The sequence below is a fragment of the Phoca vitulina genome, unplaced genomic scaffold (assembly GCF_004348235.1).
Source record: "Phoca vitulina isolate PV1807 unplaced genomic scaffold, GSC_HSeal_1.0 scaffold4, whole genome shotgun sequence".
NCBI lineage: Eukaryota > Metazoa > Chordata > Mammalia > Carnivora > Phocidae > Phoca > Phoca vitulina.
This window is the reverse complement of record NW_022589707.1, coordinates 36,240,118-36,266,419: the sequence shown is the minus strand read 5'-3', so window position 1 is coordinate 36,266,419 and position 26,302 is coordinate 36,240,118. Positions and strand designations below refer to the sequence as shown.

Sequence of the window (26,302 nt, the reverse complement as noted above, 5' to 3'; positions counted from 1 at the left end):
AGTGGTGCATATTAGGCTAATGACCTCAGCGGGAAAAGCAGCATCAAACTTAGGATTCACTTTCTTGGACCTCACTTTCTTGGGCCTCCGTTGTCCCCTATCTTGTACCTTCAAAGAAATGATTTTTATATATTTGTTTCTAGTTATTTTCCATGGGATAATTAGTTGAAATTACCTAATCTACCATTGCTAGAAGCAACTTTCCTCTGGAATCTTCATTATCAATTTGATTTTCCAGTCTTAATGTTTTTTTGTAAGTTGCTTCTGAATAGTGCATGTTGATCAGGAGCTTTTCTTGAAGCAATTGTTAGTGCTTAGTGAGGGTGATTGGCTCCATTGGACATCATTGATGTTTTATTTTAAAACTGAATATGGCTAGGGGCACCTGGGTGTCTCAGTTGGCTAAGCATCTGACTTCAGCTCAGGTCGTGATCTGAGGGTCCTGAGTTGAGCCCTATGTCAGCCCTGCATCGGGCTCCATGCTCAACAGGGAGTCTGTTTGTCCCTCTACCTCTCCCTCTGTCCCTCACTCGTACTCTGTCTCTCTCTCAAATAAATAAATAAAATATTTTAAAAATGAATATGGCTATCCAGGATCAAGTTTTATGATAATTCAAGTAATCTGTAGATAGCATTGAGGTCAGAATGGGAGTACAGATCAAATGCAAAACACAAGCTTAAGGAAACAGGACCAGGGTACGTTGGTTTGAAGCAACCTCATGCTTTCTGGTTGTATTGCAACTAAACTCTATGAAGGTCACTTGTTTTCTGTTTGCCAGAGTTTTTAGATTGTCATCCATTAGGAAGCAATATGCTTCATTTTTCACAAAGCAGTGTTGATAAGCCCAGTACCCTGTTCTCCTTTTGGTTGAAATGTGAATTAGACTTTTACAGCTTTTGAATCATGACAAAGAAATAGAGAACTCCAAAGTCCAATAAATCACTTCAGTTTAAAATTTAAAAAGAATGATTGGCAAGGGTTTCATTTTATTATTGATAGGTTTGAAAATATAAAGCTGATTTTTTTTCAAAGCTTTATTTTATAAAAACTGTTGAGTATAATAATCTGAAACTTACTAAGATGCCATTGAGGCCATACAGCTTGGTGTCATTTTTTTTTTTTTAATTCTTAAAGGTTTGTGTTAGTTTTTTGGTCATTTTTTTCTATTTTTTAGAATTTTAATTCCAGTATGGTTAATATACAGTATTATATTAGTTTCAGGCGTACAATAGGGTGATTCAGCAATTCTAGACATTACTCACTGCTCATTACCGTAAATGTACTCTTAATCCCCTTCAGCTTGGTATCATTTAAAAAATTTTTATTTTATTGTGTTTTAGGTTCAAAGGGCTGTTTTACTTTTCAGAGGTAAATAGCTCAACATTTTGAGCCCTCTGCATGAGAGGAAGATTCACTGAATACAGTCCATTCTTTGGAAATATCCTGAACCTAGATAAATCCTGAAAAATTCTCTTATCTTCCAAAATGTATAATTTACAAATATGGCACTAAGTTTTATTTGTACTTGGGTTTGCATTGACCCTTCCTGTGGTTATTTTTAGCTTATCTTGGCTAAGTATGACATGATACAATATAATACAAAGTAATAATGACCATAAGACTCCGTGGAGCAATCATAAATACCAAAGACCTCTCGTTGTGAATCCTTTACATCTGTTCAGGAGGAAATTTATTCCTCTTTGATACAGTTTTATTTTTCAGATAAATGAATATGATGTAAAGGTTATTTTACCTTCAAATATATAATGTAAGATATTTCTGAGAGTTTTCTCCCCTCAACTGAAACCTGGACAATGGCTACATAATCTCCATTTACTGCTTTAGACAGATCTCCTCTTTTACCTTTCCTTTCTGCCTTAGAACTGATCGGGTGCATAGTTGGTAATGGCATTTTGTGTTTTTTTTCCCCCCCTATACTACTATAGTTAAGGATGTGGTAGTGGTTCCATTGTAATCATAAAGTTGTAGAAGTTTATAATTTGAATAACAGTTTAAAGATGTTACTTTGCACATTGGATTTCAATGGTGTATTTGTATTTTCTAATTTTTTTTAAAGTAGGATTGAATATATGTGCTTTTTTTCATAGTATCTTCCACTTAAGATTTCAGAGTGTCTTACCATTCACACTGGCATGGCAAAAAGTGTTATTCCTTTCTATGGAGACCTGAGATGTAGCCCGCAGAGATTAAGGGATTTATCTGAGATCATACAGTGAAGGCACAGTTGAGGTGAATGAGGTTAAGTCAGAACCTACCATCCTAGGGGCAGCTGTCTTCAACTAGGTTGTTTTAATGCATAGGTGGTCTGAGAATACTCCTCTGGTTTACTTTTTTCTTTGGGCTACTTTGGTTGATATGCTAGGAAATAAACTTTACAAATGTGGTCAAACTTGCTGCTTCTCACTGTTTCTCATAAGCCACTTTCTTGTGCTGGTATTTAGGCGTAGTGACCAGTACAGAGTAGCAGGGCAGGTAGAGCAGAAGTGAGAAACTCAGCCACGCCGCCTGCTCTCTGGATAGCAAAAAGCATAGCTCAGTGGACTGACTTCAGTCAGGAGGACAAACAGATAGGAGAGGCCAATGCCTTGTAAAAAGCTGGCTCGTAGAAATGAGACATCACTCTGGTATAGAGAGGCATCTGGGACCAGCATGGTGTATAGAAGCCTCCACACAGGCAGGCGAAACATGAAAGCTAAGACCTGGGAAGTCTTGTTGGGGGATGCGTGCAGCAGGCAACTTGGCATATAGCGAAGTCGAGCGGCAGGGTCACACCTGTTGGGTCCGGTTCCTTGGAGGGCATTTGGCAGAAGCAAGGCAGCCCCAGTCCATCAAGGAGTGACATTGTAAGCAGGCTCCCAGTGTAGGGGCTCAGGTAGAAAGGACTAAGACAAAAGTGAAGTTACCACATGGTGTTGAGCTGAGACCTTGGGAACAAAGGAAAACCCTAATTATCAATACTAAACTAGATGAAGTAAGCACCAAAAACCTAATAAATATATTAATTTCTAACTGACAGGGGTTATAAAGAAGATAAAACAGAGTAACATGTACATTTAAATTTATTTTAAAAAAATTTATAAGATTTTATTTATTTGAGAGAGAGAGAGAGAGAGAGAGGGCCTGAGCATGAGCAGGGGGGAAGGGGGAGAGGGAGAGATAGAAGCAGACTCCCCACTAAGCAGGGAGTCTGACTTGGGGCTTGATCCCAGGGCCCTGAGACCATGACCTGAGCCAAAGGCAGATGCTTAACTGACTGAGCCACCCAGGTGCCCCTTAAATTTATTGATTGATTGATTCACACATTTTTTATTTAACTTCCTACCTGCTGTTGTTTTCTAAAAGTCACACATGAGATAGCTGGGATTTGAAAACTAAAATCAAATCAGTTCTTACTGAAGAGTACATGCTTAGTATTTTCTCCCCTTCCAGACACTTTTAGCACAATTTTCCCCAAATTAAGATTTTCTTCTATTCTTACAATTAGAAGAGGCAAAATTATTAGTACAATTGATACTCAGCTGTAAAGGATAAAGGTTAGGTGTATGCATGGTGTGTGTGTGTGTGTGTGTGTGTGTGTGTGTGTAGACATTAAAACGGAACATTAAACTTGTCAATTTAAGAGCTGTAAATAAAGGTGGTGGATTCAAACACTAAAAAGATGGTTAAAATAGCTTATCTTTAACATGCTTCTCATACTTGAAGATTCTACATTTCCACATATTTTTGTCTCACATTTTGTGAGGTAATTATGCTATGTGTTTGATCAGTAAATTACCACATTGCATTTTTATTTAACAAAACTCTCATTTCAGAGGCTCTTCATTTGTCTCATAGCATTCCTTTTATTATCATATTTGAGTTTATTTAGCAATACAGTCCTTCTAAATAATAATCCTATATTTTAGTAGCAATCCTTCTGAAGTATTGGCATTATGCCTCATTATATTAAAGAAATATCCATGCCAACTATGACATGGTTTTGACTTGATCTGCAAATTGGCAGTAAGAGAGGAAATTCATAGTACTTCTATGTTAACTAAATGCCATATCTACTTAAATTATCTAATATGCTACTGTAATCTACTTATGAAAACAGTAGTTTGCTTAGACAAATAGTCTATAAAATAGTAGGAACTGTTTTAATGCTGAAGTGACCACAGAGCACACAAATGCCAAATTATATACAAAGGATCTTTCCTTCTTATACTCCAGAGTTCTTTGTCAGTGGCTCCAAAAGCAACTTAAAAATATGTTCTCTGGTTCACCTGGTTTACTATTTTGTCTTAAACCCATTATCTTGAAATACAAATTCAATTTTAGGTATTGGTCTAGTTTAGATTTGGATTGTTGTATAGAGAGTCTTTGTGGTTATTATTGGTTTATTATCCTTCAGTGGTTTGGGGTAGGAAGCTCTTTTCACAGTCTTTGACATCTCCTGAAAGGATTTTCAAGATCATTGTAATTAATTTGTATCCTAATTTAGCCAGTGGTATCTATAATGGCTCAGTAGGGTAAAAACCCTTAATTTTGGCAATTAATGGGAAGTTCTCCAGTGGACATATAGAGAGTTCACACTTAGGTCTAAAGAACCAACTCCATAAGCGCATAAGGAAGACATGTGGCAAGTATGGAAAAGGTCTAGAGTTTAATCGTCTGGTTGCTCACTGTGAATCAAGAGTTGAGGCAGCTGTCAAGAGATCAGAGGCAACCAAAGGCCTGGCTGGCAGGGAGAATTCCCAGTAAATGGGAGGGATGGCTCTCTCCTACCCTGCACTCCCAACCCCAGCCTGGTGTCTTGGGGGTCAGTTTGGGGTTCTCTCGTTATCTGTATAAATTTTTAATTGTTTAAATTTGGAGCTCATTCAGATACAAGTGGTCAGGGCGGAGAGAAAACTTGAAACCATGTTTATATAGGGAAGAGCTGGAGGAACTGAGGTTATTTATTCTGGAGGAGAGGGTACAGAATTGCTGTCTTCACAGATAGAAAGGGCTATCATGTAGAAGAGAGGTTAGATATATTGTGCATGGCTCTGGAGGGTAGACTCAGGGCCAACGGGGCAGATTTTGGCTCACTATAAGAATAGCTTTCTAGGGCGCCTGGGTGGCTCAGTTGGTTAAGCGACTGCCTTCGGCTCAGGTCATGATCCTGGAGTCCCGGGATCGAGTCCCGCATCGGGCTCCCTGCTCAGCGGGGAGTCTGCTTCTCCCTCTGACCCTCCCCCATCTCATGCTCTCTCTCTGTCTCATTCTCTCTCTCAAATAAATAAATAAAATCTTTAAAAAAAAAAAAAAAAAAAGAATAGCTTTCTACTGGTTACACATGTCCCTGGAAGGAGTGAACTGCCTCCAAAAGTAGTAATTTTGGACTGTGAAGACAACCATGCTTAGGCAGATGGTTGCTATTGCAAACAGGGTCCTAGGAAAATCCCACAAGACTGGATCTCTAAAGTCCTCCCAACCTAGTTCTATGTCTTACCATCTCTCTGTCCAGCTAACACATTTCTTGATCACCCTCTGTTTATCAAGCATAGTGCTCGGGGTGCAGAGAACTCCGGGCACTCTCATGGGGAAACTAAACATGCAGCCAGCCACTACAGCACAGGGTGAGAAGTAACCTAATCCAATTTGGATATTTGAAAGGTGGCTTAGCTGTTAAGGTTGAGGATGGAGCGGTGCTAACTGTAGGCTTCCCAGGGGTTCCATCTGAGTCTCAGGTTTCTTACCTCTTATATAAGGGGCTTGGACTATTCTGTAGCATTCTATGCAAATAAATTCATTCAGTGTCTTCCTTTATAGTTTCATTTTGATTGTCAGGCCCATGGTGCTCTAGGTTTTACCAACCTCTGGGTACAAATGGATTCACACTGGCAACAATACCCAGATTTCACTTAGGCTTGCCTATTGTGCTGCTTAGGACCTCTGGACCTCTATAAAAATCTTTCCCAGCTATCTCTAGGACTGCCTGGCCATGCCCAATGGGAGCTCATGGGCTGACTCCTTCTGCTTCTTGCTCTGTTATTATCTGAACCCACCTGAGGGTGGAGCCTCCTCATGCCAGTCCTGCTGGTGCTGGTACCCTCTATGATGATGACGAGCTCCCTGTCCAGCACGGGTATTCCTAGGATTGCAGCCTTCACGGTGGTAAGGTGACACTGCACTTCTCGAGGTCTTCACTGTAGCACAGCCATACTAGTCCCAGCAAAAGTGGGGTTAATAGCCCACTTCCTCATTTTGTGTCATTTTTTATCACCTGGGCAGTGAAGTGGGACTAGATAGGCTTATGTCTCACAAAATTCCTCTTGAAATAAGCTCCTCTGGTTTCTGCCTACAACCCCAAGGCTGTGGGACCAGTAGCTGAGACAGACACCGGGGTTTTCTCTTCATTCCAGTTTCCCCCAAGATCTCAAAAGGTCCTTTCTGTGCTGGCCAGTTCTCCTTGAGCAGAAAGATAAAGCAAATGAACTATAATCCTGGCAGTTTCAGGATCCAGATCATCAAATATACCTATACCTGAGATGATTATTGTTATTGTTATTTATGACTTATGTCTGGCACAGGGCTAAATGATTTTCCTATATCATCTCAGTCAATCACCTCAGCCTTTGGAGCCGCAGACTCTTAGTATCCTCATTTGTAGATAAGGATGAGGCTAAGAGGAATTAAGTAACTTGCTCAAGGTCAAACAGCTGACAGAGCTAGAGTTTGAAACCAGACTATTATGAAATAGTCCAGAAAGCAAATTCTCGAAAGGCCTCCAACACTTGGACATAAACACGCCATCTTATAACCTGGTTAACAGTCACGTGCCTCCTTTGCTCATTTTTCATCTTTGGGTAAATTCAAAATTGGTTTTTGCATCCAGGGCTGGGAAGAAACAGTGGATGCTGCCATCTCCCACCTCTTGAAGACTTGCCTATCAAAGAGTTCGAAGGAGCAGGCTTTGAACCTCAGCAGCCAGCTGAACATACCCAGAGACACAAGCCGACTGAAGAAACATATCACCTTGCTCTGTGATAGATTAGCCAAAGGCGGACGTCTCTGCTTGAGTACCGATGCAGCGGCTCCGCAGACCATGGTCATGCCGGGTAAGAGCTTCGCCCGTGCTCCCTAAGCACGACGACTTTTCCCAAATTAAAGGAATGTGCCTGAGGTTGTATTTGGGGTTTACATTTCATATTAAAGTGATGATAGCCAAGAAAATTGCTTTCACATTTCCCCTCAGATATCCCAGGGTAACCACTTGGATAAATATTCTTGGGGTATTTGCTTGCTAGACATTTCTAGAATGGTATGTCTTTTTTCTTCCCTCTGCTTTTAAATATATGATCCATTTTGTTTTGCTTCTAACCAATAAAAAGTGGATTAGAGAATAAAACTATTTTTAAGAAAAAGTTTTACTAAATGTGGTCTCGCGATACCATATTTCATAAATGTAAATAGCATAATACAAGCAGCTAATGTAATCCAGATGAGTGAGTCCCATCCCTACTGCTGTTTGCTTGGACTGTGGTCATCAGAATAAGGGGGCAGCAAAGAAAAAGACGGATCAGGAGATGTGAACAGGCTGCAGAGACATGGCACCTACAGGCCAAGGTAGAGAGAGATCCAGCTTGCCCCAACATGAGCAGTAAGTGCTGGCCATGGGCATCCCGGTCAGCCCTTTCCATGGTCAGAGGGGCTAAGCAATCAATGGTGCTACACTTGGGTCCCTCGGGGGCAGCAGCTCCCATGTCCTGCTTCCCTCTTAGTGGTCTGCCTTACGGCAGCAGCAAGGAACATAAAGTAAATGCATTAATTCAGTGCAACAGCTGTAGAATCTATTTCCTTCTAAAGCCAGGACCATAGTATGAGAAGTGATATGGTTTTCTCTTCTTCCTTCTCACATGCCTTATGTGCCCCTCCCCCGCATGCTGATGCTCTTCCTCTTGCTTCCTTTTCCCCTCAGTCAGCATTCCTAGAAGTAAAAAGGAATGCAAGCAAAAACTTAAAAAGATAAACATGGAGACAGCATAGCATAATCTAATAAGGACAGACTCTGGAGGCAGACAGACCAGTGTTTGGGTCCTGCCTTTATCCCTTACCGCTTATATGACCCTGGATATGTTAGTTAACTTTCCAGAGTCTTAGTTTCTTCCTTTTGAAAGTAGGTATAATAATGCCCTCCTTGTCACTGGGGCCTTAAATGTTTGTAAAGCACCTAGCACAATGTTTGGGCTTGAGACACACTCAAAAAGTAAAGCTGTAATTCTTACCATTGTTACAGATATACACGGGGGGGAATAGTTGATTTGGCATCATGGGTTGCTATATTCCATGATTTGAAATCTTTTTTACCTTATTTACACTTGGATAGAACCTAACTTTTATTCCAAAAGAATTTTCTAATATGACCATTTCAGAATAGAAATGTCTTTCCACATAGAACCAGTTCTAATATAGTTTGTCTTAATTTAGGCCCTCTTCCTCTTGCCCTGTTCACGTCCTCCCAACTGGTCCTTTGGCCTCTACTCATCTGTCTTCTGTCCCCTATTACAGGATTATATTTGTAAGAAATAAATATTTAGGCTTAATGAGATAGTAAATGAAAAATATTTACTATGATCAGCACTCAGTACATGGCTCTCCCTCCTTCCTTGCCAATTAGAAAAACAAAGGAAGCTTGAGGGAGAAGGACAAATATATAAAAGAGAACACTTAAGAAAGAGGTGGGAGCGGCCCCCTGACTGGCTGGCATACCTACCGATCAGTGCAGGCCTGGGCAGCCCTGCGCTTTGTTCTCTGCCTCCCTGCCCGAGCCTCTTTGAGAATAGCTGGTGGCAATGCTGTGAGCAAAGACCTTGACACCTGGAGAGAACAGATGCTCCCTTAGTCACATTTATTGATTATGAAACTTTAGTCATTTGTTTAAATAACTAGGTTCAGAAGCATCTTGAGGGCTATGCCCACATAAGCCCTCAGTGCAGAATTTTTGATGTGTGGAAGGAAGGGGCACAGGAAAGAGGAAGAGAAGGGAGGGAGGGAGAAATGAAAAAATGCAGGTAGATGGAAAATGTATTTGTTCACAAACCAGGAGTCTATAAGCCAGGTCTGTGCCTCTCATGCCCAGTCTAGCCGAGGTCAGTCCACTGGGGAGACTGAGGCTTTGTGCATCTGTGCTGCTCTATCAAAGTCTTCATTGCTTCTACTTGACCCAGTTTTTGACTCTGGTTGAGTGACTCTGTCCTGCTTGCTTTGATCTAATTATGGTAGTGAGTTTTAAAAAATTGTTAAATCAATGCTCTCTGTCATTAACATGCTCCATTATTGCCTATAATACATTTCCTCCCTAGAACTCAAATTTTTCACACACTTATTTCTATACTTAGCACATTTCTGAGGTAGAAGAAACATGTAGAGTTATTGCTGTTTTGTAAACAGACAACGGATTTAGGAAAAGCTAAATATCTTGCCCAGAGTTATATGGTGACTGGAAGGGTTCAGTCTAGAATCCAAATCTAGCCCACTGTGCTTCCCTCTGGACCACACAGCCCGTAGTGGTACAAACACATTTCCAGCCTGAGCTTCCTTCTGTGTAAGCTGTTCTTGATCTGGCCTTCTTTTCACTCAAATCAGTCTAGCAGTGTGGGAGGAAAAGAGCAAAAACAGTTTCATACAGTGTCTTTTCTTTGCTATGAGGAATATGTTAAAGATTGATCTTTATTTTGCGCTTCATTTTTATTATCTCCGTAGGTGCCATGATCCCCATCATCACAGAGATAATAAGAAATACTGTGCTACTTCAAGCCAGTAATTGTGCAATTTACAGTGTTAGTGTAGCTGTAATAGTTGTTTCAGAATACACAAAGGGAAAGTGGCATATTAGAAAGGAGTGGGTTACTGAACGCATAAGCCTACAAGCATTTTTCACAGACATGATCTTTTTTTAAAAGCTGGGCAGGAACTCAGAAATCATCCGGTTCACCTCCCTCCCTTAACAGCTGAAGTAACTGAGGCCTAGGAAGATGAAGTGACTTAGTGGTTGGTATTACAAGGCAGGAGTGTGTGTCATTTTACCATGTTCCCTATTAAATGGCAGATGGATAAACATCTCAGAATAAAAAACCCTTGGTCTTTTCTAGCCTCATGACTTTATGAGCCCGGCACCTTGGATGTGCCCTTTCTTTGCTCCAGTAAAGGCCATGATGACAACATCCTCCCTGGCATCCAGAGTTTGAAAATCTTTCCCACTGGGAATTACCTTATGGACTTTTTGCCTCACATTTCTCCTGTTTGCCTTTATCAACCTTCAGATGCTCTATCAAGATTTAGCTCACCCTTTTCTGGGTATATATCTTTTTTTAATTGTAGAACCATCAAACTTAACTGTCTCCTACCTGTAGCTCTGGATTCACATTTTTTTCTGCTGGGGAATATTGCACTTTCATTAAATGTCCTTTCTCTAATCTCAGCTGTATACATCCCCTTAGAGCAAGAGTCACAGAAAGCCACCAAGGTGATGGTTTAAAAAAAATTGAAATGTGAATGCCTACCTGGCTTTCTTATACACGTTTGTTACCTGCTTTGTCCCTGTAGGTGCTTGAGGCTGAAAGATTTACCTTAGATGGCCAGAGGCTTCCTTTTATGACCTCAGTGTCTAGGATGATATTTTACTGGCCCTAATTATAGTGAAGACTTGACTCTCTCAAGCACATATGTAAAACTTAATGCATACATAGGTGGGCCTAACTTATGGTATTTGGAGATGAGTCATTTTAACCTCATGAATACTGGAGCTTTTTATCATTTCTGTATGGGGTTTTTTTCATTTTTTTTTTCAAAGACTTCATTTATTTGAGAGAGAGTGAGGGACCACGAGAGAGAGAGACACCAGTTGGGGGAGAGGCAGAGGGAGAGGGAGAAGCAGACTCCCCGCTGATCAGGGAGCCTGACTCGGGGCTTCATCCCAGGACTCTGAGATCATGACCTGAGCCGAAGGCAGATGCTTAACTGACTGAGCCATCCAGGTGCCCCGTCTGTATGGGTTTTTAACCCTCATGTGTCTAAGTGATGCTTTGCCCCGCAAGAAGTGGAGGGGGTTATGATGGCCCATCAAATGGAAGCTTGGAGAGCAGATGGTGTGGGCCCCACAGCAGGGCAGGCACAGCAAGCTGAGCAGAGAAAAAGGCTTAAGGACGATCTAGGCTGGTCAAGTGCCTCAAGAGACTATTCTCTTAATGTGATCAAATGAATCAGAAGTTGCAATGGGCCATAGCTTCAATTGTATTTGCTTTGGCACTGCTGGATTCCTGGGCCTTAAGGAAGCCAATTTGGGGTGGAAGAAGAAAGCAAAGACAGTTTGATAAATAAGATGAACCTTTTTACAGGTATGGGTCAGAAAACTTATTCTGAGATGTGATATGGACCACCCCAAAATTAGTATTTTGTACATTTTTACTCTATTAAGTGGGTAGGAGAAAATAGAGAGTAAAAATTTGAATAAGGTATCTATTCTATCCTTTGCGGAGATATATTTAAAACTCCCACTTTTTAGTATTTTAAATTTGAGTTAATGACCTTTTTGCCTTAAGGGTTGATGTTATTTTGAGGCTTCTTCCAAATGACCCATTTCAGTAGCATTTAAATTTAGCTTTCTCGGGTCTCACTTAGATGCTTGGTAAGGCATTTGGTGTTTACTTTCATACTGTCAGTGTGATCTAGCTGTTGATTTTACACTTTATTTGAATTTTTATAAGTTTGAAGTCTTTCATTTAAGAAATTTAGACAAATTCAACATAGGAAAGGCCTCAGGAAAAATTACTAAATAGCTTCTGAATCTGTTTGTTCATTTTTGTTTAAAAAAGGAGTGAGTTCCAAAATGGTAAAATACTGTCAATCCTCGAACAACATGGGTTTGAACTGCACAGGTCCACTTTTATGCAGATTTTTTTTTTTTTTTAATAAATTCAGTACAGTTCTGTAAATGTATTTTCTCTTCCTTATGATTTTCTTAATACCATTTTCTTTTCTCTAGCTTGCTTTATTATAAGAATATAATATATAAGATAGACAACATACAAAATGTATTCTGGTCAGCTGTTTATGTCATTGGTAAGGCTTCCAGTCAACAGTAGGCTCTTAATAAGTGTTTGGGGAGTCAGAAGTCATATATGGATTTTCCACTGCACAGGGAGTTGCCACTCCCAACCCCTGCATTGATCAAGTGTCAGCTGTGCTATTGTGAAGTGGACTTTGACTTCAGAAGTACATGAAGCTAGCTTGGTCCTTTAGCGGATATATAATATAGGACAAGTTTCTTAGCTTGTTGGCTTCTCAATTTTTTTCAACTATAAATAGGAATAATAACGGTACTTTACCAGAGTTTTTAGCCAAATTAAATATAATAGTACTGGGAAAATGCTGAGTAAGTGCTTGACACAGCAAATTCTCACTAAATGTGAGTTTCTAGGGGCGCCTGGGTGGCTCAGTTGGTTAAGCGACTGCCTTCGGCTCAGGTCATGATCCCGGAGTCCCGGGATCGAGTCCCACATCGGGCTCCCTGCTCGGCGGGGAGTCTGCTTCTCCCTCTAACCCTACCCCCTCTTGCGCTCTCTCTCTCACTCTCTCTCTCTCTCAAATAAATAAAATCTTTAAAAAAAAATAAATAAATGTGAGTTTCTATTAATAATTATTATAAATACTAATCTAAAATCTAAAAGGCACTTGTGAGAATTTGATAAAAGAATTCTAGAGTTACAAGAGAAAAAAATGTAAGATCAGACAGGAAATTTTAAAAAAGAAGAGTGTAAAATTTGCCTTTTTGGGATACTTATTATAAAGTAAGAGTGAATGACAGTGTTGCAGTTGCAACAAGGGAGCTTGATACACCAAATAGAACATTCAAAATTGATTAAAGTCTGGAAGGTTTGAGACTAATTGGTATTAGAAGAAGACTACCTGAAACTGGAACCAACATTTTATTGTTTTTATTTGGGAAAATAAAAAGGTTCAGTTGAAAAATAAGTTAAAGTTAAAATTAATAGTAAGTTTATTTTATCATGTATTTGCCAAAATTTATGTTATGCCTACAATTATGTGCTAATTCTTAGAGACAACAATGAAAGAATTTTGTGTGATTTTTGTTTTTGTTTGTTTTTGGCATGTTGATAGGTACTCACATTTGACCTTATAAGCACCTTTACAAAGAGAGTGTCCTTTTTAGGAAAAAATATTCCAAGGCATCATCCATTTCCCTAGGTGGGGTCTTTCTTAATCCTTTCATATGCAAATCATTTTCTCCAGAAACATCTATCCTGTCATCCTCTGGTCAGTTTTCTTCTCTTGATTAATTGGAATGATTGCCAGATTTTCACTGGTCACTGTCCTTGCATCTCTAATGACACTTAAGCCGCTTTAAATCTTGCATTGTTTGCAGGATTTATAATTTCCCTCTGCAGCCCATTTATGCTGTATTTGCAACAATTTACAACAGTTGGTGAGAGATGGACCCATGTAAAAAGTTGATAGCAGCCAGGGATTCATCTAGTGTTAAATGTGGAAAGATACTTGAGGAGAAACTAATTTTATAAGTAGTCTGTTAGTTTTTGAGTGAATATCTTTGTGTTATGCTTTTGCTTTTCTGTGACTACATTTGGGATAATCAGAACTTCTATAAGCAGGAAAATCCACCTCCCTCTCTGCCAATTAAATATGTAAGAATTTAGAATGTGCTAATCTGAACTCAGACCTCATGTGCTTCTGTGACATTTCAAAGCAATGGAGAGAGGACAGGGTGAGTTTAAAAATGGTGCTAGGAACTGGCCCGCTGTTTGGAGAAAAAAAATAGATTACCTAGTCCATACCGTGTGCTACAGCACATTTCAGATAGCTCAGAGATTTAAATGTAAAAAAATGAGATCACAAAACACAGAAGGAAATAAAGGTAGATACATAGATGTGGGGCAGGATAGGTCATTCTAACTAAGTCAGCAAAGGCAGGAAACAACAGATTGAGCTTCAGTTACATACTTCTCAATATCTGGTCCAGAAGCATATAAACCAAGGTGCGTGTTAATGATAATTACCCTGGGTGGTGGAGTTACAGGCACTGAGTATCCTCCTATTCTTTCCTTTCCATATACGGTGTACATTTTCCTACAAAAAATGTATATAACTCATCAGAAGGGACCATGATCAAAAGTACTACCAAGAAAACAACTGTAATGGTATCAGAAATGGTGGTAAGGAAAAACCAAGGACTCATTTCATAAACCAGGAAAATTAATGGCTTTTTATTCCCAAAAGGAAATAAGTTGTTCAAAGGCAATGACCATGTGTTTATGGGGCTTATTTATATTTCCGTCCTGATAAATGAGCCCAAGTCCTTTCCCGCCCAGGACTCCGTGTATAAATGTGTGCAGCTAGGTTATGGATTCTGCCTCCATCCCATCTCATCTCCTCTCTCAAAGTAGGCGAAATTATACCAGTTATTGATCTCTAAGTAACTTTTTCACCTTTCCATGAGTGACTTCATAATTGCTAAATCTGGTGAACACTTTGCCTACAACTCATTTGGCTGCTCTATACCCTTTTACTCTGAGACCATTTCCTTAGAACATTTTCATTACTTGGCTTTTCTTTCACTATTGGAAACTGTCCCTGTCCTCCTCAGGCCTGTCTTTTCCTGTCTGCTTTGTGGCTTCTTGTCCCTTTTTCTGTCTCTTGACCATTGGTACTCCATCTTCATGCTCTCCTGGACAGTCTCATCCAACTACCACCTGCATTCCATGATTTCTGTTTGTATCTTTCTGTCTAGCTTCTCTTCCAGGTTTCATGTGTCTCCATCAGTATCCCACAGGCCTCTCCACTTCTATGTGCCTGAGTGCACCTCACCTCCTTCTGCATGTCTCATCTCAGTGGATGATGTTACCCAGTGCCCCGGCCAGGGGCCTCAGAACAGCCTTGACCCTCTGTTTCCTTTATTCCTCATGTTCAGTCAATCACCAAAACTTGATGGTGTCACCTCCCAAATGTATCTCTTTTCACTGTCCACACTGCTATTACCTTACTTAATGCCCTTGTCTCCTATTGCTATTAAAATGGCCTACCAGTAGTCTTCTTGAATTAACATTCCTCCTTTATTTTTAGTACTACCATAAAAAACAAACAACTTATGAAAGTTCATAGCAGCATGATAGCCCAAAATGGGAACAATCCAAATATTTATCAATGATGAATGGATAAATAAATGTGGCACATCCATATAGTGGAATATTCTACAACATGGATGAATCTTCAAAACATTATACTAAGTGAAAGAAAGCCAGTCCAAAAGACCATATATTATATGATTCCATTCATATAAAATGTCCAGATTAGCAAATTCAGAGAGGCAGAAAGTATACTAGTGGTTGCATAGGGCTAGGGGTGGGGTATGGGTAGAAAAATGGCTTGTGATAGCTAATGGGTATGGGATTTCCTTTTGGGTGAGGAAAGTATTCTAAAATTAGGTTGCATGATGGCTGCACAACTCTGTGAATGTACTAAAAACCACTGAATATATGTTTTAAAAGTGTAAATTATGTTTTAATGAAGTTATTAAAAAATGACTCATATCTTTAATACACAGATAAAACATGTTTTGTAGAAATCTAGGAAATTCAATGGGGAAAAAAAGATTAAAATTACCAATAGTCTGACGACCGTGAAATAGATACAAATGCTGCTATATATAGATTTATGTATGTGTATATACATACATATATTCTATGTGTGTGTATGTGTATACATATCTTTCCAGTTTTTTATTTCGCATATATACTTTTGTTTTATAAAATTGGGTCATACTGAACCTACTACTTTATAACCCACTTTAAAAACTCATTAAATCATTATTGCATTATTAAATATTATACATATTTTAATAGCTACATACTTAATCAGTCCCCTTTTGTCAAATATACAATTTCTGATTTTAGTATGATAAACAATTTAGTGAGTATTTTTTGTAACTAAATCTGCATACATCTGTAATGAATTCACAGTTTTCCATGAGTATGAGTTTCTTTGCAAAAATAAGGACCTGGGTATGTTACTTACCTGCTTGAAAATATTCTACAGCTCCCTATTACTTAGCACATTAAATCAAAAGTCTTAAGCCTGAAGTACACATTCTTTATGAAATAGACCAACATTATCCTTCTAGCTGTTATCTCTTACACTTTCATCGTTAAGATTCTTTACCAATACTGAAGTATTCAATATTTTCCAAATGCACCATGCTTTGCAGGCTTCTGTAATTTTCTTGGCTTAGAGAGTCAGGCTTTGGCTGGTGGCAAAATTACCACTAATTTATGAAGACTCAGCTGAAATGATGTTCCACAAAACATTCCCTAGTCCTCCTGGCAGTGCTAGTCCCTCTCTCATCTGCACTCCTTGGTCTCTGGGCACATGGCTATTATAGTGCTTATCATATGGTACCATAGTTTAATATTTTTACTTCATCCCTCACTCCTATATTAGTCTATTAAGTCTGCCATAGCAAAATACCACAGGCTGGGTGACTTAAACAACAGAATTTATTTTCTCACAGTTCTGGAGACTGGAAGTCCAAGATCAAGGTGCTGGCAGGTTTGGTTTTCCTGAGGTCTGTCTGCTTGGTGAGCAGGTGGCCACCTATTATCTGTGTCCTCACATGGCCTTTTTCTCTATATGTGCACACTCCCAGTGCCTCTTCCTCCTCTTGTAAGGACACCAGTTCTTTTGGATTAGGACCCCACCCTTATGACCTCATTTAACTTTAATTACCTCTTTAAAGGCCCAGTCTTCAAACACAGTCATTTTGGGGGTTAGGCCTTCAGTCTGTGAATTTGGGGGAGGACACAGTTCAGTCCATAACATTCCCAGATAGAAGGTAAACATGCATGGAAGGCTCAGTATGTATTGTATTCTTCTTTGTGACCTCAGCACCCCACTTATGCCTGCCATATATATAGTTGATGCCCACTCTATATTTTTTAAACTTTTTATTTTGAAATAATATAAAATATTTTTAATATTTTGAATAATACTCATAACAAGATGCAAAAATACTACATAGAATCCCATGTTCCCTTCATTCAGCTTTCCCTAATGGTGACATTTTATATAACTGTAGTATAGTATCAAAAATAGGAAATTGACATTGGTTTACCTTACATTTTTAGAATGAATCAGTGGAGCTTTTCATAAAAGAGGATAAGTCTTAAAGTAAGTATAAGTTTTGGACTTTTAAAAGGGTGATGGCAGATAATATACATAGAGTTAGTGATCTGAGCAAGGAGATGTGGGTCTGTAAGTAAACTGGCTAAGTTTCAGATTAGAAATTTATTTGAGTAGATCAGTAAACACTACTTGATATAAGAACTTGAAAAGCTAGATAAAAGAGATTGAGCATAATGCAGATGGTAATGGGAGCTATTATAGGTTCATAAGCTATAAGTGATATAAAAAGCAGTGTTCTAGAAGTACTAATCTGAGCGTGGTATGCAGGATGAAGGGAAGTGTGACAAACAGGGAAGAATACAGATAGTCCATCAAGTTTTTTAGTTGCCATTGATGGAACTGATTAAGTTGGCAAGTGAATTTTGTTTGTTATTGATAATGTGCTTCATTTCAAGTACAGTGAACTTGAGATGCATCCAAGAGGGGATGTGTGTCAACAGCTGGATCTGAGGAATTCTAGCTTAAGGGATATACTGAAGCTTGAAAAGTAGATTTTTGTATCCTGAGCTTTAGAGTCATCATTAAAACTTTGCAATTTCAGTCCGTTAAGCATCTACCTTCGGCTCAGATCATGATCCCAGGGTCCTGAAATGGAGTCCTGCATGGGGCTCCCTGCTCAGCGGGGAGTCTGCTTCTCCCTCTGCGCCCTCCCCCCTGTTTGTGTGTGCACTCTCTCTCTCTTGCAAAAATAAATAAAATCTAAAAAAAAAAAAAAATTTGCAATTGGATGAAACCTCTGAGAGAGTGCATAGGGAGGGAAACACTAGATTTGGGATTTAGCTGCAGAACCACAAATCTGGGACAAGAAGTGGATTCTATAGGGAGGAGGGAATTTTTTTAAATTTGTATTAATTTTTAAAAAATTTTTAAAAAGATTTTATTTATTTATTTATTTATCAGAGAGAGAGAGAGAGAGCACAAGCAGGGGGAGCGGCAGGCAGAGGGTGAAGCAGGTTCCCCGCTGAGCAAGGAGCCTGGGATCATGACCTGAGCCGAAAGCAGCCGCTTAACCGACTGAGCCACTCAGGCATCCCGGAGGAGGGAATTTTAAGGAATCCCCAGAATAGATGATGTCAGTACTATCAAGGATGGAAGAAGCCCAAGCAAAGATCCTTCTGTAACTGGAAGGAACATAGGAAGGCAGATGGAAGAAGTAGGCTATGGTCTGGGTTTTTATTTCTTTTCTCTCCTTCTGTTCAGAAATGATATTTAGAGGGGCGCCTGGGTGGCTCAGAGGGGTAAGCGTCTGCCTTTGGCTGAGGTCATGATCCCGGGGTCCTGGGATCAAGCCCCACATCGGGCTCCCTGCTGAGTGGGGAGCCTGCTTCTCCCTCTCCCACTGCCTGCCGCTCCCCCTGCTTGTATTCTCTCTCTCTAATAAAAAATAAAAAATCTTAAAAAAAAATGATATTTAGAGGTGTTTGAAGGTCAAGGGGTGGTGGCAAGATGAGAATGCTAAAGTGCAGCATTCATGTTAAATGGGAAACTTTGAGGAGGCAGAGGAATAATCTAGAATATAGATAAACTGAAGAGAGTATTTAAGAAGAGAAAAAATGAGGACCTAGATATAAGTTGGGAATATATGGAGATTTTTAAAAAGGAAAATTTAGTGAAACCCAGCTGATGAGTTTTGGAAAAGTAAAGTCTTATAATGATCTGTGAGAGAGCAGGAAGGGGTGAATGATGAGGTGGCAAATTAAAGTTGATTTGCATGAGCCACTCTGGGAAGGACAAGTCAGCCATTTAGTAATTGTGCAGATACTTACTATTCTGAGGCCATAGTTTCCTCACTTGAAAATTTGAGATAACACCTCCTGGATTTGAAACAACATACTATTTCAAAATTGTTTTGAACATCGAACTTTATTGTATAAATAAAGAAAACATTCAGTTTTTAATAGGCTGCTCCTTCTTATCCATTGTAATAGGGAGTCCATAATAGGACTAATGGAAATTTTGTGGGAGAATATTTGAACCAGGATTAGAGTTGCATTTGTCAAGAGAAGCAATTAGGAGTAACTATAGGGAAAGGTCTACCATCAAAGACCTAACAGAACGACACTCTCCCTGTGTGTACTTAGCAAATACTTGTTGATAGACAAGCTGGCTGGTAACTAATTACAATGGGATGACCAAAGGCCAGTTCTTGGAAGTAGGGCTGTTAACACAGGAATCAAATACCAGGGAAGTTCGAGGAATTTCCTTCCTTGAAGATGTTTAAACTAATGTGGATACTCGACAGTTTAAAGATAATTTGGGAGAAACCCTGCCTGAAAGCAGGGTGATAAATTACATAACTTTTAAAAAATAAAAAATAAATAAATAAAAAATTAAAAAAATAAATTACATAACTTTTAAAGGACATCACTATGCCTCTGTCTTTAGTCATGTCATATGGATGGATCTGTAAAATGCCCATTCTTACCCTCACCCAGCTCTAAATGTGAGCTGTCTTTTCTGATAGAAAATATTACAATAGAAACCCTAACTCTATGTAATTTGCAGCATCTTTAAAAATTGCATATGTTGGCCAAAAGAAAGAGCATCTCAGTACACTGGAGCATCCCTCAGGAAGATAATTATTTCTGGGACTGTGCGTTCTATAAAAAAGAACTTTTCTCACGTATTCTATTCACATTTGGGGTTGTTTTATCATCAAATAGGAGGATGAAAAAATTCGCATTTATTCCAGCCGTTGCTAATGTAAAGGGATTTCTACAGATTCACCACAAACTGGTAACAATTTGTCCAGTTTTCTTCCCCTCAACTTTTAACCCCCCATCAGCTTTGGCTACTGCAGGGGCTCTGTCTTCAACAGTAAGGTTTTACTGGTTCACCTCAAGATTGTAACAAACAAACTTCCTGTTTTCTTCCCTTCAACTTTTACTCCTAATATCAGCTATCTGTCCAAGGAATTACATCTTCAACAATAAGAAGGATACATTTCTCTGCTTTTAGTGTAAATTGATGAATAGTATTAAAGTTGTATTTATTGTTTTTCATTTTTCTTTAGATTTTAGGGTGGCTGGATAAAGTATTTTAAGTGCTTAAAAACAATTCATCAATCAGTGACTTATATGAGACAGTCATTAAGACTTATTTCATATAACGTTATTTTCATTTAAAAACTTAAAACATACGCATAATGAGACTATCCACAGATAGATAGGGCAGACAATACAGTTTGACCCATTCCTATGTCTTAGTCATTTTTAATTCGGGCCAATACACCTGCCCTAAAATAGGAATAACACTCTGATGACACTGAACAGCCCTAGGAAGTAAAGAGAATGTTCTTTCACTTTGAATTGTCATCCTGAGGGGAGCCAGGTCCATGTTGCCAACCTTTTAAAAAATCTTTTTATACTAAACTTTATTTAAAGAAACCTCATTTTTAATGTGTTTATTCAAGTAAATTATTGGAATAGTCGATCCCTTCTGATTTATGTATAATGTGGGTAATTCTTAAACAATTAAAAATTAAAATGAAAAATGATTCATTTCTGGTGGTTCTTAGAGCATAAAAATCTCCAGTTCTAAAAAGTAAAACACCTTTAGTTGTATTCCTCTGTACATATGTCTAAACTCTATGTTTTTTTAAAAGTAGCTTTTAGTTTTTAAAATGTTTAATTTTTTATTTAAAAATAAATATTTTGGTTGCCAGAATTTTTATATTTCTTTCAAGTCTGCTTTCAGAGCCATATCCCAGTGTCATGTGGAAAATGTTACCAAAAAATAAAGTGATGTCACTCTCTAGCTTTCAGAAGCCATGATTTATGTTAATACCAATAGGATGATTTTTATTTAGCATATTGGTTGCTCTAAGATACTTTTGTCATTTGTTAAAAATAAACTTGGAAGTAACTGCAACCATAAAACAAGAAGCAAATACAATGTACTGGTGAATAGCATGGCAAGGGATACAAGGCTCCAGCTTACTGGCTCTCTGGTTATGAGCAAATGCAGTGGCAAATATTAAGGGCTCCGTATAGAAATCTGGTGGGTTTCAATGAAAAAAATAAAGTTCAATACAGCATACCTTGTCAAGAGAGATGTTTAGTCAGTGTACGTGACTGTGTAAGTTACCTGATGTTCCATGTTTTACATATGTTTAAGGGATAAAAAAATCTTTCAAAATTAGATAAAACACCAGATTTTAATTTCTTAAAATTAATATGTTAACTTGTGGAAAATCATTTATAATTTATACATTTTAACAATTCATAAATTTTACACTTCACACTTCATTATTTCCATCGAAAAACACATCATGTACCAAGCCATGATTGAGATTCCAAGGTGAAATTTGTTGGGTACTTACTAAGTTTCAGGCACTGTTCTGGGTACTAGGGGCATAGTGATATACTAGACAAACACAACCCCTGCCCTCTTGGAGCTTTCATTCTGGTAGGGGGCAGTCAATACACAGGGAAACAAATTTCAGATAATGAAAATGCAATGCAAAAAAGTAAGTCAGGGTAAGAGGAAAGAGTGCCAATTATATTTGGCATTTGTGCCTATATCTTTCTTACGACTAAAGCCTCTTTCTCTTTTCCTTCATTTAGTGAAATTGGGGGAGGGCATATTTCATTATTTGGGACAGATGCCTTGTGTGACTCGTTAAAATAATTGTTTAGTTATATAATATTATAGTTAAGTTTGTTATTACTAATATTTTATTTGGGCACTACATTTTTTAAAAAAAGATTTATTTATTTATTTGAGAGCGAGAGAGAGACAGAGAGCACAAGCAGGGGACGGGCAGAGGGAGAGGGAGAGAGAATCTCAAGCAGACTCCACCAAGCGTGGAGCCCAATGTGGGGCTCGATCCTATGACCCTGAGATCATGACCTGAGCCAAAATTAAGAGCCAGCTGCTCAACTGACTGAGCCACCCAAGTGCCCCTAAAGCTTTTTTTTTTTTTTTTTAATATTTTTATTTATTTACTTGACAGAGAGAGAGACAGTGAAAGAGGGAACACAAGCAGGAGGAGTGGGAGAAGGAGAAGCAGGCTTACCACTGAGCAGGGAGCCCGATGCGGGGCGGCCCCCTAAAGCTTTCTGATGAAAGAATGTGTTTCAATTTTTAGAAGAGAAACCAAAGTAATTGTTGAGAAGTTTTCCTAATAAATAAATTTTCTAAATATTTATAGTGATCAATAGAACATTTTGTATCATACAATTTTCATATTATTTTCATCTTATTTTTATTGAGTTTATTCTTATTTCTGTGTTATACCATCAGTCATTATTAGATGTTTACTCTCTGTTGACATCAGCTTATGAGACTATGACATCTCTGAGGGCAGAGACTGTCATTCATTTTGCTAGAATTCATTCCTAGAATCTAATATAATTGGGATGCAGAAGATGCTCAACATATCCTTGTGAATTTGATTTGAATTGAATCATTCACCTGAACATTATCTCCTCTCTTTCCCAGTTTCCTATCACCCAGTTCTCTACTCCTCCTTCCAACCCCACTTTCCAACATAGCTACTCCACCTCTATCTGCCTCTCACTAGCCCTTTTTGCTCTGCCTTATGGAACTTCATGAATTTCTATCCTAGATCCCTTGTCAGTCTCTAGTCCTGAGTACATCTTTGGCTTTTCTTGGATCTACTCTGGGACCAGAAATTATTGCTAAAATTAATCATAAAACTGACCCAACTGCTTCTTTTCCTCTCATGCTGTGTGATTTCACCTGGGCCTTCCTCTGCTAATCAGAGTTCTATTTGCTTGTTTTTGTTTGATTTTCTATCTCATTCCCAGCAGAAGTTAATTCTTGTGATTTTGCTCAAGCTCCTTCCTCTTCTCTTCCAAACTGTACAGAAGCCATCATTCCTTCTCTACTGTGAAGATCAAGGCTGTCCAAAGCAAACTCTATCTCCCATTGGTTTATTTAAAATTTTTACAATTTTATTCATCTTTTGTCTTTCTGTTCTTTCTCAGAAGACATACTTGGTCTTAGGATGAAACTCAGACTTGTCACCTTGCCCTGCAGGACTCTGCTTCCTCTCTCCCTCCATCCATTTCTCTGCCAGGAGTTTCCCCACAGTTCCTCTTACCCTTTCTTCCTTCGGCATATAAGTCTCCCTTCAGTTCCACACATCAAGATTTTTCCTGCCTCTGGTCTTTGCATATGCTCTTCTCTTTGCCTCAAATACTGTCCTTTATCCAGCCCCCAGAAATTACCCCCTGCCACAGATCTACATGCTCACCAGCTAATTTATCCCAAGTAATAGATCACTTTCCCATGAGAGGTCTTCTGTGACCCTTATCATTCTTGCTCATGACCTCTCAGATTTTTCTTCATAGCATGAAACATAGTTCATAGTTATACCTTCATTGTGTATTTATTTAATATTTATCTCACTGTACTATCAGTTTCATGAGGAGAGGGACCATGTCTATGTTATTTACTACCATATACTCAGCTCAGTGCCTGTCATGCAGTGGGTATCCCAGAGACAGTTGGTGGATGAATTGTATCCTCTTCTGTTTTCCTGTTTCCTCAGGGACCTTGTAGCCTCATATTCATCTCAGTTGAACTGTCTGCCCTTTTGTTTCTGCTGCCACCTTCCCATTTCTAAACTTTGCTCAGTTCTCCTTTGTTTCATTATATTAACTGTCTTCTTTTTCTTCCCCTATAGACTTGTAAACTATACAAATTATACTGTGGTCTCTTAAATATAAATTTGGGATGAAGCTAAATAGCACCATCTATGAACAATTCATCTTTTGGCCCAGGGAATAATATTAGGAGCATAATGGACACACATAAGTTCTTAAAAGGGGGAAAGGAGTTTTTATTCATGAAATAAGACTATTTTTTGTTCATTTAGCAGATATTTTAAAAAATACCACCATGTTCCAGGCACTATAGTGGGCGTTGGGATATGCTGATTAAGAGGAAAGACAGCATTTCTACCCTCCTGAAGCTTATATTCTAGTGGGGAAGCCAGACAATAACCACTGTACAGCTAAACAAGAGTTGTGGGTTATATTATGTTCATTGAAACAAACAGGGAGTTGAGAGAGTTAGGGGTGGAGGCTACTGTAGACAGGGTTATTGGGGAAGGATTCTGTGAGCAGAAGGATGAAAAAATGAGGAACCAGGGGCATAGCACTCTGAGCTGGTAGAATAGAATTTTTAAAGGCCTGGATTTGCTGAGAAGTTGGAACTTAGATGTTCTCGCTCTCTCTCTCTCTCTCTCTCTCTCTCTCTCTCTCTCACACACACACACACACACACACACACACACACACATACACACACACAAAGGTAAATATGTGAGGTGATGCGTATATTAATTAACTCAATGGGGGGAATCATTTCATAATGTGTATGTATAGCAAATCATCACATTGCACACTTTAATTACAATTTTATTTGTCAATTATACCTTAATAAAACTAGAAATAAAAGAATTTAAAGTCCTGGAGGGAAGAAAGGGCTTGGTGTATTTAAAAGACACATGGCCTCCCTGGCTCGATCCTAATGAGGAAGAGTGGCAGGGAGAGCCACGTCATGTATTCCTTACATTCCATAGTGAGGCATTTAGATGTTATCCTATGAGTAGTGGGAAGCCATCGAGTGGTTTTAAGGAGGGAAATTATGTGATCTGGTCTGTGTTTTTAAGAATTACTATGGCTACTGTTAGGGAATGATTTGGAAAACAGCTGGAGTGGAAACGGGGGGAGAGCTAGCGAGACTATTGTAGAAGTGTAGGCAATAGACAACGATGACTGGGGTTGTGGCCATAGAGATAGAATTAGAGAGCACTAGGGCATATTTTAGAGGCTAGCATACATGGTGGTGGATTACGTGTAAGCGGTGAGATGAGTGAGGAAGCAGAGAGGACTCCTGGAATGCTGGTTTTAGTAATGAGGTGGACAGTAGTGGACGGGAAAGTCTGAGGGAAGAACAGTGTGTGTGTGCCTGTGGGTTACGTGGGGGCAGAATAAAAGATCTGTGCAGATCTGTTCCACTTGAGAGACCGTGTGGGCACCCATTTTTGGATGTCAGGGTGTCTGGAGCTCAGGGGAAAAGCCGGAGCTACAGAGAGAAAGTCAGGGGACAGAGCCTCTGTGTGGTATTTAAAGCTGAATGGACTCAGTTATGTGGAAAGAGAAAAGAGAAGGGGGGCCTCAGCTAAACCTTGAGGCCTTCCAGCATCTAGAGTTCGGGAAGAAGGGCAACAACCAACATCGGAAATTGAGGAGAAGCAGCCAAAGAATGAGTAACAGGAAAACTGTGAGAAAGTAGCCACGTGGAAGCCAAGAGAGGGGAGGGTTTCCAAGGTCAGCGTTGTCACGTGCTACTGAGATGGAGCAAGATGAGGGCAGAGGTGGGAGCTGACATACTTCTGCTGATCTCTTACAGCTTTTGTAGCATTTCTTCTTTTATATATTTTATGTGTATAAAGTATTCCTAATTGTTTATTTTTTTTATTGTTCTGTTAATCACCATACATTACATCATTAGTTTTAGATGTAGTGTTCCATGATTCATTGTTTGTGCATAACACCCAGTGCTCCATGCAGAACGTGCCCTCTTTAATACCCATCACCGGGCTAACCCATCCTCCCACCCCCCTCCCCTCTAGAACCCTCAGTTTGTTTTTCAGAGTCCATCGTCTCTCATGGTTTGTCTCCGCCTCCAATTTCGCCCCCTTCATTCTTCCCCTCCTGCTATCTTCTTTTTTTTTTTTCTTAACATATATTGCATTATTTGTTTCAGAGGTACAGATCTGAGATTCAACAGTCTTGCACAATTCACAGCGCTTACCAGAACACATACCCTCCCCAGTGTCCATCACCCAGTCACCCCATCCCTCCCACCCCACCCCCCACTCCAGCAACCCTCAGTTTGTTTCCTGAGATTAAGAATTCCTCATATCAGTGAGGTCATATGATACATGTCTTTCTCTGTTTGACTTATTTCGCTCAGCATAATACCCTCCAGTTCCATCCATGTCGTTGCAAATGGCAAGATCTCATTCCTTTTGATGGCTGCATAATATTCCATTGTATATATATA

At 39.1% G+C, this 26,302-nt stretch overlaps 1 protein-coding gene across 3 annotated transcripts in view; it reads left to right on the top strand.

Annotated features, from left to right (window-relative positions):
- BBS9 (Bardet-Biedl syndrome 9) overlaps positions 1-26,302 on the top strand; it is a 448,772-nt gene that overhangs the window by 371,825 nt on the left and 50,645 nt on the right. For all 3 annotated transcript variants that reach the window (XM_032401801.1, XM_032401802.1, XM_032401803.1), the window contains one exon: positions 6,885-7,107. In XM_032401801.1, coding sequence (XP_032257692.1) covers positions 6,885-7,107 — 223 coding nt within the window. The remainder of the gene's footprint in view (positions 1-6,884; positions 7,108-26,302) is intronic.